This window comes from Nanorana parkeri, unplaced genomic scaffold, assembly GCF_000935625.1.
Source record: "Nanorana parkeri isolate BGI_ZX_2015 unplaced genomic scaffold, ASM93562v1 scaffold178, whole genome shotgun sequence".
NCBI classification, from domain to species: domain Eukaryota; kingdom Metazoa; phylum Chordata; class Amphibia; order Anura; family Dicroglossidae; genus Nanorana; species Nanorana parkeri.
The window spans coordinates 614,467-636,618 of record NW_017306446.1 but is presented as its reverse complement, the minus strand read 5'-3'; the positions used below and the strand labels follow the sequence as shown (position 1 = coordinate 636,618).

Below are 22,152 nucleotides of genomic sequence, written 5' to 3'. Positions count from 1 at the left end.
ATAGTATTTATATAGCGCCAACAGTTTACGCAGCGCTTTACAATATAAGGAAGACATTACAGTTACAATACAATTCAAGACAAGATGGTAAGGAGGGCCCTGCCCCTGAGGGCTTACAATCTAAAAGAGGAGGGGGAAATGATACATGAGGTAGCTGTGGGAATGAATTATGTGAGAATGTGAAGGTTCAGTGGTTAGGTTGAGGTGGGATAGGCTTCCCTGAAGAGATGAGTCTTTAGGGAATATGTGTGTGTGTGTGTGTGTGTATATATATGTGTGTGTGTATGTATATATATGTGAATATATACCTACAGTAGATGTAGCGATACAGATTATATAGATATAATTTTTATAAAATCCTTGTTTTACAAAGTAACATTTAACACAGGGTGCCCCCCTGAAACTTCTTTTGAAAAGCACTATGAGGGTTTTTATAAATGTGGAGCTCAATAGTAACTTTGTGACTCTCTGGAACTGTAAATGAAAGGGTCTTGGTGTGAGGCACTGGAAATGTATTTTATTTTTATATATACATTTTTTTATGGTTAGTAGAGCTCCGTGGCTTTGGTTAGGCAGCTCCCATGGCACCCTGGGTGGAATCCTATAGGCAAGTATATAATCATAGTGCCACACTACTGGCCTTTGAATCCAATGCAATCATAAGAGGGTGATAGAATAATACAGCCAAGGAATTTGGGGGTTAAGAACATTCCCCCTTCCTAGGTCCTCCTTTATTTGGGGCTTAAAAAGCTGCGCTCTGAGCTCATTAAAAAGTTTTGATGTTTTGTGGGTTTTTTTTTGTGTAGAAAAAATGGCATCTGCAGCAGCCTGTTTCAGTGTATTCTACCATTTCTGGCTGTTTTTTATTCCGGGTTGATACACAATAACGATCACTTTAAAAACTAAGACCCGTAGTGTGGTGCTGTTATTACTGGCACATTTATATGGTCTTTATTTGATAAAGGAACATTCACGAACCCGGAGCAGCAAACGGAGCCATTGTCTGGGCTATTCTAATATGGTGGCAGCTGATAACGGGTTGCAATGTGTTTTTGCCAAGTATCTAGTTGAACAAGCTTAGCTATTGAGAGTCTCCTCACCTGTTTCAGCCAGAATGTACTGTTCTGCAGTTTTGTATTGAACTTTTGTCTTAAAGCTCCAACCAGGAGGAATGCAATGTTATTATCGAGGTGCTTCCTTACCTTGTGCAAAAATGCTGTCCATATATTTGTAAAGTCTGTTTTTACACTCGTCAGTGAAGGTTCTCATTCATCCAGGTTATAGTATATCTGTAAAAAAAAAAAATAAGTCAAGGTAATCGGGCAGGTTAATAACACCTCCTAGCTCCAATTATGCAAATACAATCAACACCTGGTTGCAATTAACAGATTATGTGGATTGGAGCAACATTCACCATATTTATTCCCGGATAATTTTTGTATGAGTCATTCTGAATTGGGAAAGGCGGTTGGATGACAAGTAAATTGTCTTCAAGAAATATACAGCAAGTTCAGTTGCCTTGATGTATTTTTTCAGATATGTTTTTACACTCGTTCTTCTCTTCCAAACATGCCCTTTATTCCTCCTCCTTATTGTACTTTCTGGTGTGTACGACCAAGTGCTTCACTTTTCTTCCTATGGAGAAAGACCTTTGTGTGAAAACTGGTCTCTCTAAAATTTTGGTTTCCATAGCTATAGCTTTGACTAGCGCAGAGCACAGCAGTCCATTTCTGCGGCATGGTGGCATTGGGACACAATGTATTACTGCACTCCTTAAATAATTTGTAAGATTTACTACTACTTTTCTGTTATGATGCTGAATAGTTTTTAACTGATTTTAAATCCAGTTCACTTGAACCCCAATGAAAAAGACAACTATATAAAGTATCTCTTTCAAATAAATTGTGTATAAAGTGTAATACTATATCTTACGTCTTGGGGGAAGATTTTCACACTGGTTCCAGTTACTGATCAGGGAATAGCAATAAACGGTGTGTCTTTCCTCAGGTCTGAGCCCTACGTAAACAGCCTGGTGAAGATGTACGTCCAGAACCCACACAGCTGCCATGAGCTGTTTGGCTTTGACATCATGCTGGATGAGAATCTGAAACCTTGGGTCCTTGAAGTGAACATCTCACCCAGGTAATGTTAATCATACAGTGACAGGTTTTTCTCAAATTAATTTGGGCAAGTGAGTGTCAGTTCCAGTGAAAGTGACTCTAAAGCTGGCCATACACCTATAAATTATTTGCAGATTTTCTGTGGTCAGATGGAATAAGTGCAACAGATTCCTCCATCCATGCTAAACTGTGAATGGAGGAATCTCCCGTTGGGCCAAGGTTCAGTATCTTGCTAGTCGGCCCCACTGGCTCTCAAAACACCTGAACAATCTGATTGGATGCCGGCATTGTTCAGGTATTTTGAGAGCCAGCGGGGCCGACTAACAAGATACTGAAGCTTGGGCCAGTGGGAGATTCCTCCATCCACACAGTGTAGCGTAGACGGAGGAATCTGTTGCACTTTTTCCATCTGATCATAGAAAACCAGAAGATAATCTATAGGTATATGACCAAGTTTAGAAGAAATAAAAGAACTAATCTCCCGTCAGGCAGGAAATGAAATGTGTACAATTGGCTGTAAAGTTGCAGTCCAGTTTATAGAACTAAACAGGTCAATAAAATTGCAGTTAATGGGATCTCCGGTTTGTTCAGGCCACATAATGTTACTGCTTTGACCTCCATTTGTGATGGAAAAGTCTGCCAAATGCCCACTGAGCGCTGTGAACATTCCTGCACACTGACATTCATTTACCCTAATGTGAAGTCATTTCATATTGGACTACAGCACGGTCTCCACATGTTCACGCGTTGATAACATATGTCTAGATGATTGATGGGGCGCAGTGCTAATTAGCTTCTCTTTGACAGCACACCTGCTGGGCCCCTATGTAGCACAATTCCCCATCCTCTGCATTGTTACCTTGTATTGGTGACCCTTTTGTCCTTTTGAATTCTTCTGAGTCACTCTAGCATTCTGTATCTGGAACTTGTATTGAGTTGTCTTTTCTTGGCCCAGCTGTCAGTACATGGAAATGTACAGCAATAAAAATTATCCTATAGTCTTCACCCCCTAGCCCAGATATTATCTATAGGCTTACTGAGCTATGGCAGCCTTCCCAGCAATGTTGTACGGGGAAACAGACTGTATAGGAAGGCATCTATGACATGGCCTTGGCAGTGAAGTTCTTTACTTTCATTAATATACAGATGCATTTCAGTCACATAATTTGCCGTGTTAAAGCTGATGCTAAGCCTGGAATGCATGTAGTTGCTGAGCTCGCCTCTGATTGAATGTGATTGAACTTGCCTTCTGGATAGAGGACTTAGTTGTTTTCTCTTTTTTCCCCCCCATTTGCTGCAAGACAGAGATGGACAGCTGGTGAAATTGTGAGGGCCGTCTATACAAGTTCACGCTACCCACGAAAACTTGGGTTGCCCGTGATGTAAAAGCATCCATGTTTATTCCTTCACAAAGTTATATACAGTCTTCATGAATTCATATTCGGTCTTCCTTTTCCTAGTTCTTAACTAACCATTGCAAAATAAACTAGATATCAAGATGGACAAGGAAGTGTTAAAATCCCTTTTTTTTTTTCTGTACACTTCCTGTCCCAGTGATGCAGCGGGAAGTGGGAGGAAATATCTACAAAGTGAAGGAAATTCACCTGCTAGAGAACCATCACCAGAAATAAGTGTCTCAAGTAAAATATTTACCTACTCCTTTTGTTCTGGTACCAACTGCAAATTATTTTGGATTTCCCATGACTTTCTGTTTTATTGAGAATGGTCACCAGCTTAACCAGCATCTACAGCGATCATTCTAATTACCAGTTTAGGATTCCTCCAATGTTATCAGGCCTGGATGAAGGGGGGGCCCTTAGAACTCCTGAATGGCATTGGAGTTTTGTGATGTGTTAGTCTTGATTTAAAATTGGATCTGGACTATATACCCTCTGCGTTGGGGCTTTCCTTCTTGTACACCCAGTTTTCACTGCTGTTTAGGTCCCCACTAGGTAGGCTCACACTTTGTATTCGTCCTGGTGACCATTGTCATGAAGACAGAAAGTAATGGGAAATCCAGAAATTGTGCAGTTGGCTCCAGAATAAAAAGTGAAGGTAAATCTTCACTTTGGGACACCTGTTCTAGTAATGACTTACTTTTAAGCCTTCTTGGTACGTTTAACACAATATTTGGATGCATACCCAAACTTGATGTTGTAGAACTTTGACCTCTATGTGTTGTCTTATGGTAAGCTGCATTACAAATGAAGATTCACATCGGCTCTCCTTGTTCTCCTCACAGTCTGCACTCCAATTCCCCTTTGGATGTGAACATTAAAGGTCAAATGATCAGAGATCTCCTCAATCTGGCCGCATTCCACCTCCCCAATAAAGAAGATATAAGCACCAGCAATGTTGGCTCTGGAGACTCTGCTACTAGGTGAGACAGCGAAAGACCACGGCCTGTAGGACTTTGATTGTTAGCGTTGTATCTTGTTTTCTGTTATTGGTCATTGGGGAACAGGGGAGACGACCTGTAGTAGCCTTAAAGGGTTATACCCTTCCTCCAGGTATTGGCTCCCCTGTCTTGGCTTATTGCCTCCAGGAGGTAGACCGTGGATCCACTGTCCCATGCTTGCCATTTTCTTTTGCTTAATTACCTTAATGTAGAATTCCGTCACGGTTTAAGAGATTATGGACCTTTGGGTCTATTGTGCCTACCCCCAGGACAGAAAAGTAAGGCTAGGAAGCCAGTCCTTTTGAGGGGCTGTATAAAGCCTATAGAGCTGGAAAACTAGTTTCATTACAAATTGATAGTGGATCATTGCTATACGATAAATTTTATGATGTAATGTTATTGCAGTTATTTCCCTTTTCAGTCTAAAGCCTGCCGTGACTTGGCTTCATATCCTCAGAAGTCTATACTTGGCTTATTGCCTTTTCCTAATGTAGGCAGAGAACTTGAATTCAAATTGCAGACAGTTTGTTCTGTGGGTTATGATTCCTGTTGGATCTTTTAGCTATACTGAATGGGAGTTTGCAATACATGTAAAGTGTGCTCCATGTTTGTGGGAAGTAAAGCTTAAGAATTTTCTGTATTTCATCTGGGGCTGATCATGCCTTCAGGATAAAGGCAGACCCTCCACTTAGCTAAAATCTTTGAAAATAAGTTCTAATGTGTTGATTATGCCTATCATAGTGTCTCCAGAGCAGAAGCATTTTAGGATGGAGATTGGTGTAGGGGCAGAGACAGCTGTGAGCTGTCACCGGAGGCCAAGCCGCCGGTGCATTGGAGGTGTCAGCTGTCAAAAGAGACCGAGCTTTCCTCCCGCCCCGCCAACTCAGCCTCCTGTGACAGCGAGTAAGAATGGAGAGCGGGTACAAGCAGTCAGCTGACTGCTTGTAAATAATTAAGGACATTATATGTTTACTGTGTCCCCAATTATGAATGAATGGGAAGTGCTCTACATCACTTCCTGTTCATTCATGATTGTGGACATAGTAAACATACTGAAGGGAATTCATCAAAACTGGAGCAGTCAAAATCTGGAGCAGTTGCCCATGGCAACCAATGAGCTTCTCTCTTTCTTTTTCAAATCGTAACTGAAGAGAGAAGCTGATTGGTTGCCATGCACAGCTGCTCCAGATTTTGCCTTATCCAGTTTTGATAAATTCACTTCAGTAGGTTTACCATGTCCGCAAGTTTATAAATGAACAGGAGCACTCTGTGTAGAGGATTCCTGTTCATTTATAACAAGGGCTGCAGAAAAAGATTAAGGACTCTGTCCTCAATCTCTTTTTCTATTTCAAAAGGGAAATATCAGGGGGCTGTTTAGACCCTCCCCCCTGATATTTCCCAGAGCCCCAGACCAGTAAAGTTTAAAAAAATAAATAAAAACATTTTCTGTTCGGTTTTGATCAGGAAATTCAATTTTGGTGCACCTCTAGTTTAAATGGTTGAAGGATCCCTTTTGTTTTCCTTGCTGCCCATTTTAAAGAGGAACCAAGCTGAAACCGTGCCCAAGAAAGGCAGGCAGAGGGTAAAGGACAAGTCACTAGTATATTGCCAATGGGCTCCCTGAACCGATATTTCCTTATTACTGACGTCCTGACATGCCTTGTAATGTGTCTCTGTGTGGAGGCAGCCATCTTGGCAGAGGCAGGGCTTGTTCCTCATGTCCATCTCCAGCAATGAGAATATTAGGCAGCACAGTAGTTGGCTCAGCAAATGTCCTGAGACTAGCAGGCAGTGGCAGCAGTATTTTACAGGAGAAATTCAAGAAAAAAGGCACTTTTTCAGGTTTCTGCTCAGGCAGTTAATATTTCTAGATGTTTTATAGAACATTTCAAATTTTAATTTTTTTTTAGTTCAGTTAAACATTTGGTAAAATTATCTCAATACATAGAGCTGCCCTGGAATGCATTTTTTTATTTTCAATGTACAGCAAAATTGGAGTTTTATTAAGCATTCAGAGTTGGTAATATTGGTATGTTTGTTTGTATGGATGGAGGCGCAGGGCAGCTTCTCTAATAGCAGAACTTGGTAGGACAAACTGATGTCTCCCTTTGTCTTGTCAGCGTGTCTACCAGCGGGAAGGACCGCGGGCGCTCCATGGAGATTCTGAATGACGAAAAGATGAAGCGGGCACATTACCTTAGCCAGAAGTTGCCAGATAAGGTAGGTTTGGCTTTTAGTATTAACCTTGCGGGCATACACGGTCTGTCACGCTTATGCTACCATTAAAGGAGAACTATGAGGCTAGTGAAAATCACTCAGCCTCATCGTTCTACCCGACGTGTGACAATGAAACTGTCGCACGTCGGCTCAATAGATGGGGAAGTGAGCGCACATACCGTCGCTCGCTCACTTCACGTTCATGTCCCTGCAGAGAGCAGTGACTGTCACTCACGGCTCCCTGCAGGGATTCCCCCCTTCCCCGATCCTCCTGCGCTGACTGGCGGAACGGACGGGGGGTGGGGTGGGCGTGTACAGTTGGCTCTGCCTCTAGATAGGCAGAGCCAGCTGTCACACGCAACTGGGTGGATCTCTATATTAAAGTCCCGTCAGCCACGCCCACTTGCGCACGCGGGACTCTGCTTAAATTTTAAAACAGGCAGCGATGCCTGTTAACATACTAGCGATCCACCGGCTATAGAGCTGGTGGATCGCTTGCATAAGGTGCTGGTGTGTGCGCCCACTCCGTGGTCCCCCGTCCCGCTGGTCCCGGGCTCCACTGTGCCCGGTGCGAGCCCGAGGCCAGCATGGTGGCTCTGTGACGGGATCAGAGGGAGATCGGTACACGATGTCCCTCCTGTCCCCTCTCCGGTGTTAGAATGCTGAAGTGATGTATATTGCATCACATTCTGCTGTCACTCTTCAGCTTCAGAAGCTGGAGAGGAGCTGATGAAGCAGATCTCTGCTTCATTAGCTTCTTTGGGGGTCCCTAGGTGACATTAGGGGCTGATGTCTCCATAAAGAGGACCTGTCACATCTCTAGATTCTAGGCATCATCAGAGATACTTATGACAAAAGCAATGCCGTGATGTAAAGAATCATAGGTATCTATTCAGTGTTGCATTTATTCGCTTCAAATGCACTCATGTTGTCACTAGAAAAGGCTCGAGAAACAAATCTTAGTGTCCTTGTACCATTTTGTATTGCTAGCAAATGTTAGTGTCAATTATCTCAGATAACTGAGGATTACTCCGATGAATGATTTATCGGACTCCTGGAAAATGTAATAGCAAATTCAATATGTCAGAATCCAGAACAGCAGGAGAGTGTGTAGACATTTAGACCTTCGGTTGGCATAATGGATACTCGGAAATCGCTGGAATACAGTGGAAGAGATAATACTCGCAAGCACAGTGCTGTTATGTCACCATATAATCTGCTTGGGAGTAAAACTCCATTAGTAACATCCGGTAAAGACGCATAAATCTTCCATAGATTAAATCACATTTCTCTACAGCATTCCAAATCCCAGCATATTGAATACACATATCATGCAGCATGGAGTAACATGACCTGAGTACTGGGTGGCAACTTCTCATAATGTAAGAGAGTTATTACTTAAAACATATATCATTGAACGTGTGTCCCAGAGTACATTGGGTAGCCATAGAAGCTCTATAGTAAATACATAAACCAGTCCTGGTTGCGGTGACAATGGGGCTCCCAGCTGGGTGGGGTGAACATACACAGTTTTAGGAGTTCAGTACTGTGTTTGGTCACTGGCACTTGTTAAATTACCTTGTAACTTATTACAGCAGTGAATTCTCCCCCTTTTTGAGGGATTTAAAATGTTAAAGGAGAACTATGGGGTTAGGGCTTTTCCCCATAGTTCTCCTTAGGGTAACGGGAGGACACAAACCAGCGTCCTCCCGTCACCCTAGGCTCAGTATACCGCGAGCTGAGACGCTCAAGCGGATCCCGACAATTATGCCGGGATCCGCCCAGCTGCGTGACTGACAGCTGGCTCTGCCTATCTAGAGGCAGAGCCAGCTGTACCCTCCCCCGTCCGTTCCTCCAGTCAGCGCTGGCGGATCGGAGTGGGGAGGGGGGAATCCAGCCCCTCCCCTGTCACAGCAGGAGAGCCGTGACAGGATCGAGAGGTGAGCGAACGCCGGTATGTGTTCTCTCACCTCCCGATCTACTGAGCCGACCTGTGACAGTCTCATTGTCACAGGTCGGCTAGAACTATGGGGTGAGTGAAAAGCACTCACCTCATAGTTCTCCTTTAAATGTATTCATAGTATGTTCTGCTGTTTTGCCTTTCGGTTCTTTTAATATTACTGTGGTAGTGATTGTGAGCTTGTTCTTTTATTGTCTGTGAGGCTTGAAGTTCCATTTTTTAGTTGGAGTTGCCATTCTCTCATGTTCTGTCCTGGAAGATTCCCGGAAATGGAGGGAACTGTGTTTTTCTGTTGTACTGCACACGATGATAATTAACAGTTTGTGCGTTTCTTGTAGGATCTGTATGCTACGGTGCTGGACCAGCTGACCGCAGAGGATGTGCGGATACTGGCAGAGACTGAGGACGAGCTTTCTCGCTGTGGGCAGTTTGAACGCGTCTTCCCCTCGCCCATCTCCTCGCGGTATTTGCGCTTTTTTGAGCAGCAGCGTTATTTCAATATTCTCACCAACCAGTGGGAGCAGAAGTACTACAACGACCGAGAGAAGGGTGAGTGGCTGTCCTTCCAGTGTACCCCTGGGGTGTCTTGTGTAATGTTTGAATGTTGAGACCATAAAGCTTGTATTCTTCCCTTTCTAGCTTCATGTAAGGGTCAGTAGGGCACATCCTTGAGTTGGTGGTCTCACACCAGGTGGTCTTGGGGGGGGATTGGCGGCATGAAAACAGCACTTTGGTCCAAGCAGTCTAGTTTAAAGGTGTGTGCAGGGGATGCACATTGCAGCTAACCTTCACTAAATAGGCCTGCAGTAAAATGCTATAGTCCCTGAGAGATGGCAGTCAGATGGGTTCATTCTTAAGAGTGTACCAAAAACTGAAATAACTGTTTTGGGGGCACAGAGTCTAAACTGACCCAAATGATAACACTAGGCATTCACGTGGTTTTGGTGCAGGTTTATAGCAACGCGCAGTAATTCAGCTGAGCAGTGGGGAAGGGGACGGAAGGATTTGTTGCTCTGTCTATCGCATGCTCTAACCTTGTTATTGACGGACATTAAAGGGAACTTTTCGTGACCAAAATGAATGACGCATGTCATTACCCACCACCTGGCTTCCTGATTGCCTGGGAAGCCGACTCCATGCCAGCGGAAGCAGCAGTATCAGTACTCTGTATTGGCAAGTACCCAAAGCAAAGTATCGGTACTCGATACCGAAAAAACAGTATCGATGCATCCCTACTGCAAATGCCTCTTCAAATCAATCCTGTCTCTCTGGAGTTTCTAGGCCCCAACACCAAGTTCACATTAACTGCCTCCGGGCCGGCCGTAGTACAAAAACGGCCAGCCCAGAGCTCTCTAGATCTGAGCGGGCGTCTTTAGACGTCCGCTCAGATACGCCCCCTCACACGCGCGGCAAATGGCCGCAATTTTAAAAACAGGCAGCGGTGCCTGTTAACATACAAGCGATCCCCCCTCCGCTCCAAAAAACTGGGTAATAATAAATGTTTCCTAACATAATGTTAAAAAAAACTTTTTTTTTTTCAAAATTTTCAGTAATTTTTCCTAATTATAGTAAAAAATAAAACCCCCAGTGGTGATTAAATACCACCAAAATAAAGCTCTATCTGTCCCTAAAAATGGTATAAAATTCATTTCAGTACAGCGTTGCATGACGGAATAAACGTCAGTCAAAGTACCGCAGCGCTAAACACTGAAAAATGGCCTGGCCAGGAAGGGGGTCTAAACACCTGGTCTTGAAGTGGTTAAAGTGTATGTCCAGCTAAAGCTTATTTGAATTTTTGGCTAGAGGACAGAATAAATCCATGTTGTCACTGCAATGCAATGCAACAGTGTTACCATACAGTGGGGGCAGATTTGCTGCAAGGGGTCTATTTATAAATCTTCCACCCAACCCTAAGCTGGGTGAATGCTGTTCATGGGGCATTCCTGCCACTAGATGAAGCCAATGAGCATAGGGATTTGAGGCCATGTAAACATCCCAGACCTGGGATCGATTTTTGAAGGCTAGCACAGGTATGTGTGTTTATCACAGAGCACTTCAGCTATGTTACTGTGGGCACATTGTTAGGCTGGACAGGTTCACTTTAATGGTGAGGTTCTAGAGGCCGGTTAATCATTATGCTATTCATGGCCTTGCCGCTATCCTTTATAAATGCAGCAGCACAGGGTATGACTTTGGAACAATGAGTCCAGTCACATCCATAATGGTTTCTGAGTAAAGAAGGGAAAGATAAGGCAGACTGATGCTAACCATACATGACTTGATTCTCTGATGGAGAGAAAATTTAATAGACTCCCTCCATCCATGCGAACACTATGGCTTTTTGTCTTCTGCAGCTGCGGCACCATGCATACCCGGACAGTGACCGTCGCTATACAGCTGACAATTTTCCGCCCGGCTTAATCAATTTGATGCTTGCATACACTGCTTTAAAAATATGTCCCTTAAAGGAGAACTATGGGGTTAAGGCTTTTCTCCATAGTTCTCCTTAGGGTAACGGGAGGACACCAACTAGCGTCCTCCTGTCACCCTAGGCTCAGTATACCGCGAGCTGTAGCTCGCGGTATACTGAGACGCCGCAGTATACCGCGAGCTGCTGCTTGCGGTATACTAAGAAGCCGCAGCTGAAGCGGATCCCGACAATTATGTCTGGATCCGCCCAGCTGCGTGACTGACAGCTGGCTCTGCCTATCTAGAGGCAGACCCAGCTGTACCCGCCCCCTCCCCTGTCCGTTCCGGCCGGTCAGCGCTAGCGGGGAGGGGGGAATCCAGCCCCTCCCCTGTCACGGCAGAGAGCCGTGACCAGATTGAGAGGTGAGCGAATGCCGGTATGTGTTCGCTCACCTCCCGATCTACTGAGCCGACCTGTGACAGTCTCATTGTCACAGGTCGGCTAGAACTATGAGGTGAGTGAAAAGCACTCACCTCCATAGTTCTCCTTTTTAAGTTTAGTAATTATTATTCTATTAGCATTATTGACATTGTTGGGCCTGTAATATTCTCATCCTTTACTCCAGTTGGTAACATTGGTTTATTCTCTGTCAGGACGCGAACTGCTGCAAAGTCTTTGCATGATGAATTTTCACACGGGCTCTGTTCTACTTCCACACTCCCCAGCGGTGAGTCATTCTATCACAATTATTGGATGTCCTTTTATAGGCCTTGAAGTCTGAGTACGAAGAATGGTGCCACTTCCCCAGAGACACCAGTCAGGTTTAGAACTGCCCTGAATGTTTACATTTGATTTGTGAGTTGGATAAAGAACTCCATTTATTTATACTCTGATACCCATCCCAGACACATTCTGATGTATTAAGAGCTATACCATGGTGAAACTGCCTCAACAATATGCTACCCAGATCTGTTTTGGCAATGGGCGCCATTGTATTGAAACAAATGATAATTGTAAAGTGAACTTTGCAGGAAAAGGTGAGGTCCACTTATTGACCTAACCTTTACCTTACAGGTTCATTTTACACCTACTAATAGTAAGCGATTCATGAAGGGGGCTTGGGCAGTGTAAGCAGACCTTGCTTTTTGCTGTGAGGTCCGCTTTAAATAGATTGTGAACACTTTGAGGAGAACTTATCAAATCTGGAGCAGCTGTGCATGGCAACCAATCAGCTTCTCATTTTCAAATCTTAACTGAACAAACTGAAAAGAGAAGCTGATTGGTTGCCCAGCACCGCTGCTCCAGTTTTGATAAATTCCCCCCTTTTGTGACTGTCCCTAACACAACGCAAGATGATTTTTTGCTGGTTTTTGAGTTTTGTTGTATATTGGAAACGTTTGGAAGTTTTTTTTTTTACAGCCAGTTACAGAGAGAGAGAGTAAATGCACCGTGGCTCACTCTTGGCACTCTCTGATCCTTAAGGTGACTTCAGAAGCTTTTCGACACCAATAATAATTCAACAGAGAATTCTAGAACATTATTGAAGTGTGCTTTACAGCTTAAAGTTGCAATTTCGTATTGAATTCCTGAGAATAGTCGTCATAGCATTTTTACTTTTTGTAGAGGAGTCTTGCATCCGCTGGCAGTAACGTACAACAATAGTCTGAAAGTTTAACATTGATGATAGTTGGATGCAAAATGAGGATTTTGTAGATGTAGCTTTGTATCGGCTTCAATATGGTCTAATTGCTGGAATGTTCTTGCAGAAATCTCCTGTTCACAGCATGGTCCATCTGAACGGCTTTAACCGAGGGGACATTACAGCACCCAGGTGAGTTGTCTCTATACCTCTGTAGTAGTTGTTGTGTGGTGAAATGTCTGTGTGCCCTGCAAAGTACTGGTTCACTTTAATGAGGCGGTGTAGTGTAAAGTATCCCCTTATATTCAGGTGACAATGTTTATTAGCTTAGAGCAGTGACCAAGATAATTACAGAGAGGTTACTCGGGGATACAGGAGTTTTTTTAACTTGCACTTTGCCTTATTCAAGCCTGTATGCGATATTCTATAAAACTTGTTTCCATTTCTAAACACAATGTGGACACCTGACCATTGCACCTACAGAATATGGCCAAAAGTATGTGAACACACCACTGAAGGGTACTGTTAATACCGAAAAATACAAAGACATTTTAGACCATTCGCTTACAACTTTGTGGTAACCGTTCGGGGAAGTCCCTTTTTATGTTCCAGCATGGCTGTGCCCCCCAAACCAGCACCATAAAGACATGTTTTTTTCTTTCAAAATGTTTTTATTTGTTTTTTTTTGTGGTAACAAGTAATCACATGTTTACAGTAGCAGTTTTGGTAACATACCAAATAGAGTATACCATAAGGAGATCTTTCGCATTAGAAGGAAACAGTCCAACATTAGAGCTTATGAGGAATCAACATTACCACTAGTAACGTGTCAGTGGTAGCATTACGTCAATGGTGCAGAATCGAATTGCGGGTCATCTGGTTTTTGATTAGAGAGAGAGTGGGTTTGGAGGAAGGGGAAGGTCAGGAAAGGGGAGGGGGGAGTATAAGAAGTGAGGTAAAAGTTAGGTGTTAGAAGCTTCCTGATACAAGCATTTACAAGGTCAAGGACTCCATATCGAAAGAAGGAGGGAGGTATGACTCAATCCATGGTTCCCACAGCTTCCGGAATGACACCAAAGTATCTCTTTGGAGGGCAGTAAGTTTCTCAAAAAACATCACTCTCGCCACTCTGTGTTTTGACTTCAGCAAAGGGCAAATCAGGGGACTTCCAAGCCTTCGCAATGACCCTTTTAGCTTCCGTAAGTGTAAAGGTTACCAGTCAGTGTTGACGAATAGTACACACCGTAGGTTTTTTTGTGCAATAGGGCTTCCAAAGGGTCCTTGCTAAAAGTCTTGCCTGTGACTGTGTATATAAGTTGGTACACCCTATGCCAAAATCTCCATAAAGACATGTTTTGACCAGTTTAGTGTGGACAAACTCGATTAGGTTACACAGAGCCCTGATCTCAACCCTACTGAACACCTTTGAGAAGTGGAAAGCCTTCCCAGAAGAGTGGAGGCTGTTATAGCCGCAAAGGGCCTCCTCATCCATTGGAGTCTTGAACCTTGAAGTTATTCTGCTGCTTACAGCAGGATTGGACAATTGTGAGCAAAAAAAAAATGTCCTGGGCTGGCCTACAGTGGCCTATAACCCCCCCAACACCCCTGCTTGGTGGTTTCCCCTCCAATTTGCAGCTATCCAGCCTGCTTATCCTCAGCCTAGATTTTGGTTTGAACCGCATTGGGATCCCCCTGGTCTGGGCAATGTATGGTGAGCCCAGAAGTGACCTCCTGGCACTGGATTTCACTTGGGGGGGATTTCCAGACCCAGTTCTGGTTAGTGTAGCTACAGAATGCTTTTCCATCTATGTACACTTTTACAATCTCTGAAGACTCTTTTTTTTGTGAGTAGACCATTCGGGCTGAAGACCAGCAGCACCCTTTACCCCCCTCCCTTTATTAGTTACCGAGCACCCATATACCCCATCCCCTGCCTGTGCTGTGAAAGGGGTTTATGCCGCAGGAATGGGTTGAGTGTCACAAGTGTTCCTCAATCTTTTCTGCCATACAACCTCAAGGAAGCATCTACCCACGGCTGCTCCTGCTTGCAGAGAGCCGTGTGGAACTTCAATCTGTTACTGCTGCCAGTCTACGGTAACTTTCATCACCTTCACTCACCGATCCTCACCTGCTGCCAGCTCTCCAGGTTTTGTAAGTACTTGAGGCCTTGCCTCTTATCCTGAGCCTGTAGGTTGCCTAAGGGCCCTGTGGCTGCAACATGTGATGGGTGTCCCAGCTTCTCGTTTCATCATCTCTGGGTGACTCAGACCATAATTCTAGCTTATGGTCTCAAGTAATGGTACTTCCCTTTCCTGTTAAGGCTTGCTCGACAATGGCTCTGAGCGCCTCTTGGGCTGTTTTGGCATCAGGCCTCTGTTTCCTAGGTGCCACCGCATGTCTGTTCATTAATTTCTAGCAGCTGGACATTTCTGCCTATTCCGATGCCAGCTTTGGGCATAAGGTCCCTTACACCGTTTTTTTAGGCTGCAGGTAGTCTTCAGACCCTCAGATGTTTGGCTTATTGGCAGTTATTTGCTCAATTCTTTGCTGTGCTGCCCACCCCATTTGGACTGGTCTTGGATGTTCCCACAGGTTAGAATTTCTCAATGGACTCCAAGGAAAGACCTTTAAAGGAAGTACAAATATTCCATGTAATAATGCACAATGTTTTGGGAAGGGATGTCCAGCATAAGGTGTGATGGTCAGGTGTTTGCAAGCTTTTTGGCCACATAGTATATGTGGTTGCAATATTGGTAATACATGCATACTGTAGATTGAGTTGGTACATTCACCTATATGGTCTGTTTATTAGATAACCATGCAGTAGTCTACCTGTGAGGCTACCGGGTGCATTTCCTAAGTGGAGATCCCCCTTGTGGTTGCAAATATGTATATGAAATATCTAAAACACGGCGCAATAACCTGTGCAAATAAAAAAATGTTCTGTTGCACGTTAGCTATACGTGGCAAATTTCCTTTAGTCAAACATTTCTCCATGTATTTTTTTTCTTCCCTTGCTGCAGTACACAAGAAAAGCCAATCTCTTTGAAGACCTCATCGTGCCATCATCAGCCAGACCTCCCAGAGAGAACACGGTTGTGCCAGTCGCTAGCTAATGTGCCAGAGTCTACCTTGGTCATGTGATGAGGGTCCCTGCCATCAGTCCAGCCTCCTCAGACCTACACAGTCTACCTCAGTGGATCAGGAGTTCTAGAAAAAGGAGCAGGATTGAGTGCCGACTTACTACTGTGTCTCCGCAGAAGAATGCAATACTGCGCGAAGGAAACTGCACCCCTCCAAATGTGCACAGATATTTTTGTACACTTGTTCCATGCTTCGAATATAAAGTGCCTGGAACCTAATTGTAGAGGAAGAGAAGGCCGGAATAATTCCGCTTCTGTGCGATTACACCGAGCACCCCGGGAGTGAGTTATGTATGGCCTTTCATAGTGTTCTAGTCCACATTCTGCGGGGACCTTTAAAGAGATTCTGTCATGGGGGGGGGCACACTAAAACTGCTGCAGGTTTGAGGTGCGGGCTCCTTAGAGGTACACCAAGTCATCAGCAGCCTCCTAGTTCCTCCTGTCACAGCCTTGTGCTAACAGTTAAAGCCTTGACTCTTTCTAGGGGCTTTTGTTCGCTTTGGGTGGATTTTGCATTCCTACAAGTCTGTTGGAGTGCAAACCCCACTCGAAGGTGGTCAAATGCACCTTTCAGTGAATTAGGAATGATCTCCAAAGCATTACAAACTGATGTCAACGCTGAAGCTTGCCTGCCCTTTCCTACCTACTGCACCTTCCAATTGGCCTGTGAGGCTGCCCATCATAGTGATGGGCCCTATAGGTGATGGAGTTTTGCTTGATATGTCACAGCTGGGTGCCAGGTCGTTCTGACCAGCAATGCTTTGTCAGTTTTCATGGTAGTGATGAAGCTTTGCCACACCTTCTTTACTACTGCAGATACCTATTGGCCATAGAGCCTGCCCAACATATGATGAGTCAATGGTAATAAGTGTTGCTTAGACGATCTGTACATGGTGCAGCTTCGCCAGAACCGCCTGACATTTGGCTGTGACAGAAAGGTTTGTGGCCGTTGTTCCCTCCATGACAGAATCTCCATAAAGTGTATTTTCCTCCAGTAGTTAGTTTTTGTTGTTGTGGATGGAGGAGGGAAGGGTTAGAATTCCAGGTTTGTGCTGGGTTTGCAGAGGCATTTGTTGCACACAATGGGCATTTCTATCCTTTTTGGCTTTTGAGAAATCGACCAAAATGAGATTTGTGTGCCCAGCGTTCAGCTTTGTCACAGGAACAGGAAGTGAGGAAGGTTTGCCAATGGGGGACATTTGTACTGCTGACAACAGGGATTTTCACTCACTTTGGAGAGACTTCCTTTCACTTCCTGTAGTGTTCCTGGAGCAGGAAGTGAGGAAATCTCCCAGAAATTACGCAGATGACAAAAAAATAACTGAGTCTCTAACCCTTACCTGCTCTATCCAGAACTATAGATACACTTTAATCATATGCACAATGATAACGTCAGGGAGCCTTAGCACGGGGGTGTCTTATTAGAATGCGGCTGTTTGTCTGTTCTGCTGTTATGAGTGATTTTCTTTTTTTTTTTGCCAAAATAATATATATTAATAATAAAAAGTTTGTAATATTCATCTGTTGTTGCTTTACGTTCTCCTAGGATGTTATGGAGAGAAATAATTGCATGCATGTGACAGTCATCCTGATCCCTGGCTTCTCTACCTCCAGACTCACTCATCAGAAACCCACATGCAGGACATTAGCTCAGATTGCGATGGCTTTGTGTTTGTTTTACTACGTAGTGAAAGCAGTATTAGGATGACAGCAAATGGGATCATAGGAGAACTATGGGGTAAGTGTCTTTCCCTTTAGTTCCCTTATGGTCACCGGAGGACATATACTAACCTCCTCCCGTGAACCAAAGCTTAGTATATAGGGGGTTATTGCCCGCGATATACTGACAGCGCCGCAGCCGTGACGGATCCCGACAATACTATCGAGATCCACCCAGCCGCGTGAGTGACAACTTCGACCTGTGACAGCTTCTTTATCACAGGTCGGCTCTAACTATGAGGATGAGCGAAAAACACTCGCCTCATAGTTCTCCTTTAATGTGAACATGCAAGTTAAGAAATATGGAGGGTGCCATTTACTGAATTTATTTTTATAATTTAATCTCCAGTTAAATAGGTAAAAGAACACGGATTCTGAAATATGTATGTGGCAGCTGTTTTACCTACCAAGGACTCGCAGGTCTTGCCCCTCCCCCTGCCTGTGATTGAATATTGAAAGAAGAAGCAGCAGCAGACTGACCAGCTTATCTCTGTGTCACTCTACTCTCTCCTCCTATCATCATGCTCCTTGTTAGCACTACAGCAGATTGGCTCATTGTGCTGCTTCTCCAGTCTGAGCTCTTCTGTACAGGCACGGCAAGCGGCTGACACCAGGTCATTGAAAAAATGCCTTCATGATGTATTATTGATTACAGAGCTGCAACAACTTCTGTCTTTTATAATCGAGTTCAGCTTAGAATCCATTCTGCTGCTGTAAATTGGCATTGCCTGTAGTGTGAGGCTCTGGGTTTCCAGTGCAAAAAAAATCAGATTGGCCTATCGTTGAGCTTTACCACGTGATAGTTGTCAGCAAGTGGTTAACCTGTCCAGTAGCATCCAGGTGAAGATCCCTCATGTCAGTGTAGGCCTGTGGCAGTCTCTGTTGTTATCCCTATGGCTGGCAAACCACCTGACCAATAACCACAGAGACACTGAAAATAATTTAGAAAGCTACAATCCGCAGTCTTTTTTACGCTATTCCTTGGAATGAAATCTGTCAGCAGCTCGCAAGTATACAGTCCCAATATTGCAAAACAATCTATAGCAGCAGCACTTTCACCATTTCCTGGTCATAACCAGTTGACACGAGGAGGGAGACTATTCTGACTCGGATTGTTGTGTTACTGACTTATCCCTTGCTGAGACCTCTATGCCTGGCCTGTATAAGCAGATAGAAACAATGAGGACAATCCTTGTCAGATAGCTGAACTCGCCAATACCTTTTCATCCACAAGAGTTGCTTTATTCTGTACATCAGACAACAGGATAACAGCGAGGAATGGTTTCAGTATTATGCGGTCAAAAGATGAAGCTTTCGTGGCGTACTATGTGGAATACATAGTCCATGTGTCCTGTAGTTGCATCCATGACACAGGAAGTACTAACGAGGAAGAAGGGTGAAGCATATACAAAGGGGAAATGTGTCATCGATCTCAGGAAAGGAACATGGAAAAACAAGTGCATTACCACAAAAGGCCACTAGATGGCACCATATAACTTAATATAGAATAGCCAAAGGAAAAATGATTTAGGGAAACAAGCTATATAAATTCTCATTTTATCAGCTTCTTTTGGGGTCCATAGGTGATATTAGGGGTCCTAGAGACCCCTAATATCTCCATAAAGAGGAACTGTCAGTGTGCCTTTGCTATTATATAGGGGGTTGTTATCTATTTATATATTTTTTGCAAAGCACTCACCAAGTACTTTAACAAGGGGAAGGCAACCTTGGTACCCCAGCTATGAAACTTCAAATCCCATCATGACTTTGCCTCTGAAAGTCATGCCCCATGGCTGTCAGTTTAGCTATGCCTCATTGAATTTGTAGTTCCACCAAAGCTGGAGTGCCGAGGTTGCCTACCCTTGACTTAGAACCAAGTCCTTAGAATAGGAGTTGGCAACCTTGCCACTCCAGCTGTGGTGAAACTACCAATGCTGTCAGCCTTGCAATGCCTCATGGGACTTCAAGTTGCGCAACTGCTGCAGTGTTGAGGTTGCCTATCCCTGCCTTAGGATTACCAAGAGGTCAAGCGATGCTTCTGCAGAAATGGAGAAACCTCTCCAATGGAGAAATGATCCCGGCAGTGTCCTTTTATATTCATTTAGCTCCAGAGGTAGGCAACCTTGACAGTCCAGCTGTTGTGGAACTACAAATCCCATGAGGCATTGCACGTAGGGATGCATCAATACCATTTTTCCAGACAGAGTACTCTCCAATACCAATTGGCCGTTTTTCTACAACAATACAGACTAATAAATTTAGGGCAGCCGTAGAGCGCCAGGGGCCGGTCACAGATGCCACCCTGGTAGTTCTGCCACTTCAAACTGTAGAGCGACTACGCATCCCAGCAATGCAGCATACCACCAGCTATAGAGGACTACAAATCCCAGCAATGCATTATATAGCAATGCAGCATACCACCAGCTATAGAGGACTACAAATCCCAGCAATACATTATATAGCAATGCAGCATACCATCAGCTATAGAGGACTTCAAATCCCAGCAATACATTATACAGCAATGCAGCATACCATTATCTATAGAGGAATACAAATCCCAGCAATACATTATACAGCAATGCAGAATAATACCACCAGCTATAGAGGACTACAAATCTCAGCAATACATTATACAGCAATGCAGAATAATACCACCAGCAATACATTATACAGCAATGCAGAAGACCACCAGCTATAGAGGACTACAAATCTCAGCAATGCAGAATAATACCACCAGCTATAGAGGACTACAAATCCCAGCAATACATTATACAGCAATGCAGAAGACCACCAGCTATAGAGGACTACAAATCCCAGCAATACATTATACAGCAATGCAGAATACCTCCAGCTATAGAGGACTACAAATCCCAGCAATACATTATACAGCAATGCAGAGTAATATGAAGCTACATACTCTGTTGCTCACCAGGGCTGTGTGGGCAGTTGCGGGACTCCCCAGTGCTGTGCCAGGTCTCACCATGGCTCTGCGGGGGGTGTTTGGCCGGCACTGTAAACAGGCCCGAGAGGTCCACTGCAAATGCAGAATCTTACAGCAGCCACTTGTGTTTATAAATGTAAAGTGCCGGTATCGGGGCAATTTCCCAAGTACGAGTACTGATGAGAACGCCCGGTATTGGTGCACGGCTACCAGCCACAGGCAGGACTGCGAGTCCCAGGCATGATGGCATTGGTAGTTTCACCACAGCTGGCTTGCCAACTCCTGTTCTAAGGTCGAAGTCAGGGGTAGGCAACCTTGGTACTCCAGCTGTGGTGGAACTACAACTCCCATGAGACATTGCAAGGCTCTGACGGCCACAGACATTACTCCCAGAAGCAAAGTCTTGATGGGTTTTGTAGTTTCATCACAGCTGGAGGACCCATGTTGCTTTCCCTTGTTCTATTCCATCGGAGAGGGGTAGAAGTTCTGTATGACTTCTTGGTAACCCTGAGGTCTAGGTATCTGGTGAATGCATTGCAATACGTCTGGTGGTAGTCTCACTCCTCTGGGGGGAGTATGACCAGGAAATGGTGACGGTGCCACTGCTCTAGCTCGGTATATAATTTAGGATGCAGCCTGTGACGGGGAAGTTTATAAATGGCGAGCTCAGGTTGTGACCTTTGTCACAATATCGGAATGTTTTTAATGGTGACTGAGTGGATGAGGAGTCCGATGCGCTCCCACATAATTCTGGACTATCGTCAGACTCCTCCCAGCTGTCCTGCCGAGCGCGCAGCGGCCGTTTTGAAGCCACTCTGCAGGCAGTGAACGGGTTAAGGAACAGGTCCGGCGCTGACGGTATTTAGCAGAGGCCAAAATTAGCACACCTCCCCTCCCCCCTTCCCCCTGGCGCCTATACAGCTGGGGTGTCGCTCAGGAGTCCCTAGGACGCCAAGTCCTTCCACTGAGAGCTGCAAGCTCAGGCCTGGAATCCTGCAGCTGTCACTGAGCCGGCGCTCCATACACCGGGGGACTCTTCTCCAGACCTCCACCAATCACAAAGTCTATTGACTTATTAAAGTAGAACTCCGGTCTGAATAAAGACACGGAATGCTTTCAAAGCAGAGATGCTCTTCTGATCACTAAACTCTAATCACTTTTTCATTGCAGCGTACGGAGTAATTGCACTACTAGTCCTGTTGCATCATGGGAGCGTTTTTTTCCCTGTCCTGGTTAATATCATCGCGGCTTGGCATGCCGCGGAACAGAAGAGGCCATTTTCTTGGCAGTCAGACATGAGCTGGTAGTGTCAGGCCGTCAGCAGGTCCGTCTGTCTGTCATGTCAGCCTGGTGAGGAAGTGTCACTGATGACCTGATCATAGATACAGTGAGCCTGCAGGAGGATGCACCGTATCTGTGACATTACCCACGGAGCAAATTTGGGACGATTGAGCAGGAATCAAAATTTGATCTGTGGGCGGCCCTATCCCCTCGACAGAAGTCAATCATTAAATCAGCTTTTGCTGAAGAAACGCTGGAAAATCATTGGCCGGACGCTGCTTGCTGCCAGCCTGAAAAAAGAAAAGGAATGCAGCCACTGCATCT

General features: G+C 44.6%; 1 protein-coding gene across 1 annotated transcript in view; it reads left to right on the top strand.

The window, feature by feature from the left end:
* TTLL4 (tubulin tyrosine ligase like 4) overlaps positions 1-15,860 on the top strand; it is a 34,840-nt gene extending 18,980 nt beyond the window's left edge. Inside the window, exons 12-19 of the mRNA XM_018554909.1 lie at positions 2,008-2,142; positions 4,363-4,500; positions 6,639-6,738; positions 9,034-9,244; positions 11,759-11,832; positions 12,872-12,936; positions 14,796-14,895; positions 15,768-15,860. Of these exons, the coding sequence (XP_018410411.1) occupies positions 2,008-2,142; positions 4,363-4,500; positions 6,639-6,738; positions 9,034-9,244; positions 11,759-11,832; positions 12,872-12,936; positions 14,796-14,895; positions 15,768-15,860 (916 nt within the window). The remainder of the gene's footprint in view (positions 1-2,007; positions 2,143-4,362; positions 4,501-6,638; positions 6,739-9,033; positions 9,245-11,758; positions 11,833-12,871; positions 12,937-14,795; positions 14,896-15,767) is intronic.
* The last annotated feature ends 6,292 nt before the right edge of the window (positions 15,861-22,152 follow it).